Source organism: Pteropus medius, unplaced genomic scaffold (genome assembly GCF_902729225.1).
Source record: "Pteropus medius unplaced genomic scaffold, Ma_sr-lr_union100, whole genome shotgun sequence".
Classification (NCBI taxonomy): domain Eukaryota; kingdom Metazoa; phylum Chordata; class Mammalia; order Chiroptera; family Pteropodidae; genus Pteropus; species Pteropus medius.
In genome coordinates this window covers 17,638,560-17,650,716 of record NW_024346667.1, presented here as the reverse complement: position 1 = coordinate 17,650,716, position 12,157 = coordinate 17,638,560, and the positions used below count along the sequence as shown (strand labels likewise).

Sequence of the window (12,157 nt, the reverse complement as noted above, 5' to 3'; positions counted from 1 at the left end):
GCTCAGCCTGAAATTCTAAAATGAAAATGGAAGATTTCAAAAAGAAAAATAAAATGGTAATGACTGAACAATGTAACTCAAGAAAACAATGAAGACAGCGTGCTTCACCAAAAACGTAAAAATTACCTCCTCTGCATTGCCATTTTTAATCCAATTTGTTAATTCTGCCTTCAAGCTCTCTTCATATTTTCTAGCATCCAACTTTTTAATGACTATTTTATTCTTAAAATGAAGGAAGTTTTCTGGACACAACTCCTTGAAAAGAAATAACACAAAATTAAATAAAACCATGCAAGAAAATCCAAAGATATTTCTCAATTATGCATTTCGTTAACAGCATTACAAACTTCTTGAGAATACAAACTGTTGAACTTTTTTTTATCTCCCTGCAGTTTCTAGTACATAAACATATTAAGGTGGATGGTGTCTTCAAAGGAAAGAATGCAGAGCAAAACCAAACAGATGAAAACAGACAGCAATTAGGGCATAGAGAAAGAAGGGGAGTACAAGGCAAGAAAATGGAGGAATTTCGATCCTCCATTTAGATGTAAAAGGAGACTAAAGTATTACAGTATCTCAGAAATTGAAAGAAGAAACATTTTCAGAAATTCAGTGCCATTACATCCCATTAAACTAAAACATGAAATATTAGAAAGAATAATGTCTGAAAAGGAACAATTGTATTTTGGAAAGAGTCCTTTGACAATTTAAAAAGATCAGATGAAAGTGATTAGAAAGGGTGAGACTTTGTCTCTCTGAACAGCAGTGTTACCAACCACTATAATAGAACTAATTTGAATTAATTGCACAATTATTATTTACCTGGGCCCTGGGCCAACTTTCCCAGAATTCAAACATGGTGTCATAAAGCTGGACAGTTTCTCGAGGTGAAAGGATAAGATCAGAAGGAAATCCATATCTTTCAATCTACATTTAAAATAAATTGAAAAATTTAAATTTCTTTTATTTTTTCTATGTTCTATCCTTTGTCTCATAGACACGACCATGAACCCAAAGACATTGAAAACAGACCTTAACTAAAATGTTTGAAGGCTGATAAGTGCTAAATGCAAACAAAATACTAACCAAGAGTATCCCCAATTTACTAAAATAAAAAAATTAAAAAGCCTCCAGAAGGTTTTGTATTATTTCCTAAGACCTTTGAATTGGGCTACTTCTTTATGAACTGCCTCTACAATTCAAACTCGAGTACAGGAAAGCTAAAATTTTTGCGGACTCAGTTTGGACAAGAAAAAAGACCTCCAACCAGCAGCTGAAACTGAAATTGTTTTAATTCCTAATATGATTTTTTGCCTTTGAGTACCGAGCCAGGACAGGGGGCAAGTTTTATTTGCTTAACTTGTAAGATCAGAGTTGGGTCAACTTTAAGACTAAGACTCTCAGATCACTTTGAAGTACCCAAGGAAACTTCTCCCCCAGGTGACTGACTTGATTCCTCTTTAAGCTTTGTGGATATGTGTGCCATTAGTATTTCCATAAACATTTTAAAGCATAAATAAAACATCTGAATTCTCAAAAAGTTTGCACTGTAGTATTTTCTACTGGTTTCAACCACTACTGTTATGAATCAATTGCCCATGAAATCATAATCTCTGAGATGCTGATAGGTATTCTTCAAAAGAAAAGGGTGTGTGTGTTTTCATAGGTGTTCTAATAAATAGGCTTTTTCAAGGTTTCCGATTGGAAACGTTAAATCTCAAAGCAGAGACTAGAGTATGCAGATTTGTTCAAAATTATTTTAAAATAGGATACTCGTTTTAGTAAATAGCTGTTAATAAGTTACAAAACTCATTTTTGGAAATTTGGGGCTAAAAAAGCCATTCCAAACACAACATGGTTGAAAAACAAATTGGTTGACTGGAAAGTACAATAGAGTTTAAATAAGAAAATCTAGTTCTAATTCAACTTAGAAATGCTAGTTCCTCATCCATAATATAGAAATTAAAATATCTGTGTTCCTTCCTTACAGACTAGTGTAAAATCAAACAGGATAAATATATCAGCACATGTCATAAACTTTTAAAACTAGTAGATAAAATAAATCCTGAAGATCTAAGGCACTATGTAGTGATTATAGACAACAATATTGTATTATAAACATCAAACATGCTAGGAGACAAGATCTTAATTATCCTGCCACAAAAAAGAAATAATTATGTGACTTGATAGAGGTTTTAGCTAAGGTACGATGACCATTATATTGCAATATGTAAATGAATCAAATCAACATGTTGTACACCTTAACCTTACACAATGTTATATGTCAAATATATTTTAATTAAAAATCAATTAGGCTTTGAATTAAGCTTGTAAAAAATGTAGGATGCAAATAATTACATGGAATTGTCATTTAGCATCTGTCAGTTTGAGCACTGAAAGCTAGCAAGAGAGTAAGGACCACATTATGCCAAAATAGTAAATGAATATATTATTTTTGAATGTCATTATTACTACTTGATAGTGGTAACTTATTTTACCTAAATTTAACAAAAGCAAAATAAAAGATTTTCATAATTTTTAAGATTTAAATCTTTCATTTTGGTAACTAGAGTGCTTATGATTTCTTAAGTCTCTTAGCCTTGGACAAAAATCTGAGTTTCCTCACTTCTCAAATGAAGAGCAATTCTGGATGTGACATAGATTTGTTGTAAGAACTAAATTAGATAGTATATGCACTAGGCTAGTAAAATAATTGGTGCATAGTTGATGCCTCAACTATCAATGTAATTGATTAATCAACTTACAGTTAATTTTTTAAATTAATTTAACAAATCTATGGCTAAAACCTGGGAATTCAATTCAGTTATTCTCCACCACACAATAACTAATAAGCTGGCAAAAACTGAGCCAGCCTATGTAGAAAAGGAAGGGAAGTAAAAGGTCATAGTGTATTACAGAATTGTAAACTTGAAACTTACATAATGCTATTAACCAATACCACCCCAATAAATTTAATTTTTGAAATGGTACAGATTTGTATCATCCTTCATTTTAAAACACAATAGTATTATACCATGATGTCAGTTGTAGAAATTGCATTGTCCCTAATTCCATAGGTGACAGTGAGCCTTGATCCATGCTGAACAGAGACAGACAACAATTCTCTCAAGGACTTTCTGGGGCTGAGCGCTCCCCAGGAGCCAGCAGCTGTTCCTGTTTGGCATAACTGGTGGCAAAGGCCAAATCCCACTTTTTGCCAGAAACAAACAGTATATGGATCGGAGGCAATCCCTCACCTCAGTTGGATCAAGGTCAGCTCACTCATTCTGCCCCGCATCTTCCCTTCTAGAACCGTTTCTACGGCAGAGCTATAGAGGACACGACCAAGGTGGGTGGTCCTTTTCTTTATGTTGCCACAGTTGACTACGCTTTTTCTTGCAACTCAGTTCTTTCATCTTAATCTGAAGTGATTAATCTTAATCATTTTATACAATGATTATTTACTGATTTGGAAAAAAATGTACTTGCTTTTTATCACTGCTACTTTAGAAAGCCTCCTACATAAACACATGCTACACACACAGCTGTCAAAACATATGCAATAACGTCCAAGCCTTTGTCTTTGTTCATCCTGTATTCCTGTTGCAAAAGTCCAAAAGTCTTTAGAAGATTAATACAACAGCATGACCTTTGCAAAAGTCATGTGAGATCAGAGTACATAGCAGTTCCACTGCTTTCCAGTTACTCCATTAATAGCTACTGAAAATAGAGAAAAGGCACTGAGACCAAAATGCTAATCTTGCCAAGTATTCCAAACCATTGCGCTTGCTGCTAATTAAAGATAACCAGCCTTGAACCATCCCATGCAAAATAAATAATTTTTAAAAATACTACGTTGTTTTAAAAATGCCAGGTAATGACGGAGAAAGGAGAGAAAAGGAGGGGGGAAAGAGAAAGGGGTCTTCAATTATTTATATGTGGATTGTTGTCTATATTCTAATTTTAGGGTGTGACTTAGGTCGCTAGAATTTTGTCCGAATTTTAGTTTTATTTAGAGTTTGGATTAGGCCATTGCCACACAAAAGAGAAACTTCTATACTAAAATCCTATTAGAAAATCAGCATCATTAGGATTCATTCAATTGTTCTGAGAAGCCATTGCATCATAGCCCAAAACCTATAAAGTGATTCTCATTGATTCCCTCATTCAGGTATTTCTTCAACAGACCATTCAGAATACTGGAATCAATCTGAGATTGCACCTGGGCCCTACAACTTAGTTAATGGTGCAACAGTAAGTTACTCGAGTTCTCTGTGCCTCACTTTCCTTGTAAATTGGGAATATTAATAAGGCGTTCATCCCGAAATCATTGTGATCATTAAAGGAGACAAATTATGTAAAACTCTTAGGATACAAAGTAAGTGCAAACTCAGTCTGGCTATCTTTATTTAACAGACATTTATTAAGCACCTTTTATATACATAGCAGTGTGTTAGGAACTGTAAGGACACATAATTTGTCTCCAAGGGGTTAATTCTAGTACAATAAAGAAGACAAGCATGTGAACAACTTGGTAGTAAGCTGGCCATGATTTCTGTCGTTTAAGAAATACAAATAAGGTGCTACGGAGAAATTACATCTGGATAAAAAAGTCACAGGTGGTTTCTGAAGTGGTTTCACATTAGAAGAGTCATAAAAGATAACCAGGATTAGGACAACTGATATTTGGCATCTGCGGGGAAATATTCCAGGAACAATATAAAACATGAGGGCATCCAGGTAAGATATGTCAAGTGAATGAATAGAAAGGACTTTGGGGTCAGGTCATAAAAGACCTTGGAAGCCAAACTTTTAAATAAAGTTTATATGCCTTAATAACTGTCAGATAATTCAGACAGAAAAAGTTGAGAACCATATGATTTCAGTCACATACGGGATATAAAAGTGAAAGCAACAAATGAACAAGACAAACAGGCAAAAACTTATAGACACAGACAGTAGTTTAGTGGTTACCAGAGGGAAGGGGAGGTAGATAAGGGTAAAGGGGGTCAAATATATGGTGATGGAAAGAGATTTGACTTTGGGTGGTGAACACACAATGCAAAATACAGATGATGTATTGTTGAAGTGTACACTTGAAACCTACATAATTTTATCAACCAAAGTCAACCCAATAAACAATAAAAAAGAAGACAACGTGACAACAAAATTTAGATGATATTTAACTTGCCAAATCTTGCAAGAAAGACAAACTATTGACTAATTATCACGTTGAGAGGCAACCAGATTTAGAATGGGCTATTCTTGGGAATAGGATGAGAAATGAAGAAAAATATGCTAGAAAAATCAAAAAATCTTCCTCTACTCAAACCTCAGTATCCCAAATGAGGTCCTCTTAAGATCTCCATTTTATTGCTTCACTACCAAAAAATCAAGTTTTGATTGGCATGTTAACGAAAAGTGTCTTCTTGCTTAACCTAATTCATTATGACCAGATTATCACAAGTACTAAGTGTTGTCTACATATAATTGTAGCTTCACTAAAAATTAGTTTCAGAAAAGTAGACAGATAGACATGGTCTTTGAGAAGAAAGAAAATGGGCAAAGATAACGTCCAAGAATAAATAAAATTAATGAAAAAACTTCAGGTTAAAAACTTCAGTCATTTTTAAGCTTTGTGGATCCAAACACCATGGAGGAACCAATGAAAACTATAGTTATTCTTGTTACTTTGAAAACTAAGGTTAAATATCTATTATACAGTATCTATGCTTTAATTCTGATAAGTATCAACTAGGCAGCTTTTGCATTGTGATATATACAAATAATTTATATTACTTAGAACAAATATGGCTGAAATATTACTCACATGATCTGTCGTTAGTGCAGCACATGGGTGAAAATGATCAAAATAAATCTCATCGTGTTTTACTGAACATATATGCTTCTCTAAATCATTGTATCTATCTCCATGGAGCACTAAAAATGAAGAGCAAGAATTCCCAAGTGAATGAACATACAATGACTGGAATAATTTTAAAGTATAGGATAAAACTCCTTATGAATATATCAAACATACCAAGTCTAACTTTATATGACTGCTTCATTTGCAAGTAGTCTTTGTGAAAATTGGCATGATAGCCATCATTTCTTTTAGAAGCAATATTTTTTTCTATTATACTGTCTGTTTGTTTCCAGTACCGTTTTACTGATTGTAGCCACCTTAAAAAATAAATGTACATATTATTTAGGCAAAACATGGAAACACTTCCTGTGATATAAAATATTTTAAATAAAGAAAATGTCTTGTGTCTTAAAAATTATGCTTAAAGGAGCAGGCACTGGAACCTGACTACCTGAGATTGACTCCCAACCTCCTCACTACTAGCTGTGTCTCTTGTTAAGTCACTTAATCTTTTTAGGCTTCATTTTCTACATTTTAAAATGGAAATAATAATAGTAGTAATAGAAATAGTAAATCATAAGGGTTGTTGGGCATTTAAATTAAGTTAATATATGCAAAGCACTTAGAATAGTACCTGGCACATAGGAGTCTTCGATATAATTATTATTATTAGTGGGCAAAAATCTAGCCCAATGACATGAGACTTTCAATGAATAAGGCTTTGTTATCTTTCTAAATATCTACAAAGTGGGACAATATAAGAAATCTCAAGGCACTTGGGAAAATGCGTCATTATTCTATTTTATTTTTATTTCTTGGTAAAGGACAGAGAAAAAGGAACATAAATCAATCACTCTGGTGAAGTTTTTTGAGATGTGCGGGAAATTTCCTACTCAGTTGCAGTTCTGGCTGGGAGAGTCCTTGCTTTTCCTTTATAGAGTGTGGCCTTGCTCAGCACCTGTCAGGGGGTGCGAGAGAGACTCTGTTCCTTGAATATCCACAGATAAATTAACAAATTCACTAGGAATTTATAAAACTCTTCAGAACCCTTATATAAAGTATGACGCATGAATGTTCAAAACAGATAACCATTCTATCCAAACTGGAAGCTAATGCCTACTCAGTAAGGTGTTCAGGGTTGCTTATTGTAGCAGAAAGAGCCAGAAAGGGACATCGGATCATGACAAGGAGATGCTCCCAAATTTCTGCTCCAATTTCTCCACCAAGACAATGGACCTATTAAAGACAAAAATTTCTCTTAAAGTTATTTTTAAAATAGCACATGAAAATAAGACATGGACACCTATACTGTCATACATAGTTTCCTGTTATCTTTAATCCACCGTGCTAATTATATTATAAATAACGACAAACTCAGGCAATAGAAAATCTTTACACATAAGTTTCCCCTAATCCCCATAACCAATCTCTCAATGATTTCTCTTTACTTTACTTACAAAAATTTCTTTGTAATCTTGCATTTCTCTCCATGCCTAATGCCAGCCAAGTCATCATCACATCTCATCTGCACTAACACAATATCCTGATTTTTTCTCCTAGCTTCCCCTCCCGCTCCATACATTCTTCATATCATAGCCAAAATGATATGTCTAAAAGACAAATTAGATTAGGCCAAGTCCCTAAATAAATATATTCAATATCTTGACATTACATGTGGAACAAAATATAATCTCCTTAACAGAGTGTGAAATGCCTGTCATAATTTGGCCCCTGCTAACCTCTCTAGCTTCATTTCAGGTCACTCTTCCCCATCTTGCTGTCACTTTGTCCCAGACATACTGGCCTTTTCTTTATTCCTTGAATAAAACTTTCCTATTTAGAGATTTCACATATATTGTTCCCTCTGCTTAAGATTCTCTTATCCCCTCTTTTCAACCTATACAGAGTTCGGCTTAATGTCACTCTATTAGAATGACTTTTCTGATGGCTCATTCCAGACAGCTGTCCTCCTACCATCTCCCTGCCATTATCACAGTCATGACAGCCTACTCTTTCTCTTCACAACATGTACCAATGTGGGCTGGCATAGTCATTAGTGTGCTTAATTAATTCCCTTTTCTCGATTACTCTGTGACCTTAGACCTGGGCATTCCCAGCACCGACAGTGCCTGGAACTGCAGAGGTACTCCTTAAATACTTGCTGAATAAATAAGTGGATGTCTTTTGACCAAATAAAGCAAATTGAAAGAGATTCATGGAGGATTCTCAAATGCGGTCTTCTTTAAACAAATTAAATTATGACACTTGGTGATCAACTGGGAAGGACTTACTATCAGAACCAGATAATTTAAAATTTTTTCATTACCCTTTGACTTTGCCCTGGTCAATAATATACCACACTGTTGAATATTAACTTTATGCTTTGTACTAGGTAGCACTTTCCCCTGACCCAACCAGAAAAAATATTAGCCTTCAAAACCTTTCAGCTTTACCCTTATATAAAAATGACATATCATTTCAGAGTTTTGAGGTTACAGTGTAATTCAAGGTTCTAGATTGCAAAGACAAAGTTGTTGAATTTATTTTTCGAAAAGGAATATTCAAGACCCTCAAGATGCAATATATATAGATTATCCCAAAATCAATATCGAACAAATCAAAAGCACAACCTGTTTGGTAGCTCCAAGTTTACAACAGGAAAAGTTAAGTTAAATGTAGACATCATCTTTTCTCCTTTATGAAACAGACTACATATATATATATACATATATATACGTATATACATATGTATATATACGTATATATATGTATATATATGTGTATATATATGTATGTATGTGTATATATATGTGTGTGTGTATATATATGTATGTATGTGTATATATATATGTATGTATATATACATATATCCTTTTAAAATGTTTTAAGTGTCTTTGAATAAATGTTCCTAATAACGCTGCTATAAAATTTTTCTAAATATTTTCTATTTGACCCTATAACTCTCCATTGTTTTTTACCCTGCTCTCTCTGCTAAGGGAAACCAACCTACACAGACTACTTCAAAAGGGCTCCAATGCTCTCTGGTTCCATTGTATTTGGCCAAGGGAACAGAATAAGAATGAGGTCTTTATCTTATTGTCTCCTTTCCAATAGGATATGGTTACTTTGAGTCAGCTATGTCCCTCAACTAAAGTAACTGCTCCCCCAAAATGTGGCCAAATCAATCAGAATCTCCTTTCAAGTTTCTGTAACTGTTTCTTTACCTTGTCCCTTTAAGTCTAGAGGTAAGCTAATAGCTCTGAATTACTGCACAAACCTTTATAGTTTCACTCATACCTTTGGAAAACATTCTTCCTGAATGTATTTTGAGTGTGCCACTTGTTTGAAGTTGGGACCATGACTGATAAAATAACTTACATAAGTAACATCATCATTAGAGCCTAAAATCCTTTGCTTTAGAGATCAAAGAATGGATTCTGACATCTGTCCAGGAAAATTTATGCCATGATGGTTATTTCTGCTCCTCTGAAACAGCAGTCACCAAATGACAGGTTCCTCTCCCATACAGAGAGCTCTGCAGCATACACCGATATGCCCTTTTAAGTCACAACAGGAAAATGGAACCAAAAAGCTAAGTATGATTCACTGGGAAAACCATTCAAAAGGAAGTATCTACCCAATGTTATCCCCATAAAAAGGGGCAAATGTCCTGAGGCACTGAAGTTCTTCATTATAGCATTTGTGAATGCTAGGAAACCAACCCAGAGAAATACTACCAAACCTACCTCATCAAATATAACGTATCTGATTCTTTTCACCCATGTTTGGCGATGAGGAGCTAACAGCAGAAGTTCAAGGCAGGCAGGAACTGTAATAAGCACCTAAAAATAATAACATTGTATAAACAGAATTTTTAAACACTTACTGCATACAGACATAAGAATATAAGATAGATTTACAACTCCTGAATATACCAGCTGATAAATAGGATATAATATTTTTTCTGAGAATGTTTCATTAAAATTGTGATATATGAGTTGGAACCATATGAAATTGTAATTTTACAGGTCAAAATGGTAAAATATCATATTTGAAATTTAAATCCTTATTTATGAGCATTCAAAGTAATAAACATAGAAAAAACTCATTGTCACAGGTTTATTTCTTCAAAATCTGACCCTGAGATACAGTTTAGAATGAAAAATCCTTGTGAAGAATCAACAACTATGGAAGTAGGGGGAAGCAGGATAGGGCAGAGGTTGAAGCTAAACTTCAAAATAGGCCTGATGAAAACTTGGCCAACCTGGTTCAAAATTCTGGAGTGAATATTGGCTATCAGAGCAATTCCACATGAAGCTGGAATAGACTAGTGTTTATAACCCTGCCTAGCTCAGTCACATGGTATGGACAATGGAGCCAGAACTAGGAGAACTAAAAGCCAGCATTTGTGTTGACCACACTCCCATATCTGGGCAGCAAGTCCTTTCTTGAAACATGATCTGGGAAGCACATCTCCATGTCTATCATACAATATTCTATAATCACATTTTCACTTTTTGTTTAGTCTTACTGGTTTCTTTATGAGTTTAACAGGAGGAAAACTGTCTGTGATTTACTTAACATCCAGTTTTCTACCCATAATATATTTTTTAAATTATCATGACTATCCGACTCATCAAGAAAAGTAAGAGAATTCTACTTATCAAGAAAAAGTAATTCTGATTAGGAATCGGTATTTGTTAATATATTTATAACATTGAGTTCTTCAGATCATTTTACATCGAGTTGTAAACCAAGATGATGCAATGAACTATATAACTGAAATCAGAAATCAAAATATAAGTGTCCTTTTAAAAAGGTGAGTTCTACTTCCCACTCTTTGGAATGTAACAATATCAAATTTTCATTAAAGCCATTTCACCTTTTGTAAATTCAAGAAAACTATTTCTATGAGGCCTTATGAAGATGTTAAATTTCTAGTGAAAAAGACATTTAAGTACTATTATTCAATTTGATAACATATGTATTAATTAATAGATCCTACCTGACAGTTTAGGGTTTCATGACGATAATCCCTTGTAAAAACACCACACAGAGATTCACCATTTGGCATATTTTTGGTATAACGGTTGTAAACAGTTGCTGCCACTTGATTAACGAGGGCCTGATTGACAATAGAAGAGGTTCATTTATCACATAATAAAGTACAGTCAAGACCTCAGAGAACAACAGAACTATGAAAATATGTCCTGCTACGAGTGCTGAAAGCTTAGTATCCCTTCCAATACTCGCCTACTCTAAACACATTAACATGCTCTGAGATGTTTAAATAAGCATGTGAACCTCAACGATAAACCTCACCCTGAAGTAAAATGGGGAAAACAAAATGGCTTCATTAGAAGGAAAAAAAAAAACAGGAAGTGTTGCCCACACATCAGGAAAAAAAAACCCCGATATCCAAATTACCAAGGATACTTGTAAGATAACTGTGAGTCTGCTATAGAAGAAAAGTCAAGTAAGGGGTAGTCGAGGGAGATTTGTGGTTCTTATGTTTGAGGACTTCCCCCAGACATCTTAAGTTTGAATATAACATGAATAGGTAGAACAATGCTCTGGAACAAGTATGTAGCCTGTGAGTGTGAAAACCTATGAACATCTATTTCACACTTCATGTGGAAAAAAAACTCCACATAAATAAAATTTAAATTTTAAAACATAAGCGTAAAGATACTAGAAAGTGAACATCTTTATTTATTTTTATATATTTGAGCACACATGGAAAAACTAAATGAAAATATTGATAGATCTACCTGTACAAAGATATTAATAAAATATTATCATTAATATGACTACAATATAGTAAAAAGACAAAATGACAAATAAAAGCATATTCATTATAATTTAAAAAGAGTAGTATATTAATTATACAAAGTTCTGATAAATTAATAAAAAGACATTCCTTTCCACATAGGAAAAAATAACAGGGAAATGCATCTACAAATGGTTCGTGAATAAATATCAATGCCCAAAAATCATATGTAAAGATGCCCAAATCACTACGAGTAATAAAAATTCAAATTTAGATGAGGTAAAAGTTTTCACTTATCAATATGACAAAAACTTTTAAAATGATATAGGAACATGGGAAAAGATGAGAGAATGTATACTGTCATATACTGCCAGTGTAAATAAAAATGGATTTAAAGTTTTAGAGGTCATTTGGCAATATGTATTGTGTTGACTTGCCAATTCCACTTCTAGTAAGCTTAATTTTTCTTGATATAATTTATTAATTTCCAGCAATGAGCACTTACTGCTTTCATAAGCATG

General features: G+C 33.7%; 1 protein-coding gene across 7 annotated transcripts in view; it reads right to left on the bottom strand.

The window, feature by feature from the left end:
- Positions 1-12,157, bottom strand: part of DDX60 (DExD/H-box helicase 60) — an 87,944-nt gene that overhangs the window by 34,269 nt on the left and 41,518 nt on the right. For all 7 annotated transcript variants that reach the window (XR_005655691.1, XM_039876128.1, XM_039876131.1 and 4 more), the window contains 7 exons: positions 10,872-10,991; positions 9,613-9,708; positions 6,987-7,102; positions 6,041-6,183; positions 5,831-5,940; positions 823-927; positions 127-255 (listed from right to left, as the gene is read on the bottom strand). Coding sequence is in view for 6 of the 7 variants with exons in the window: in XM_039876128.1 (XP_039732062.1) it covers positions 127-255; positions 823-927; positions 5,831-5,940; positions 6,041-6,183; positions 6,987-7,102; positions 9,613-9,708; positions 10,872-10,991 (819 nt within the window). In the remaining variant the exon portion in view is untranslated. The remainder of the gene's footprint in view (positions 1-126; positions 256-822; positions 928-5,830; positions 5,941-6,040; positions 6,184-6,986; positions 7,103-9,612; positions 9,709-10,871; positions 10,992-12,157) is intronic.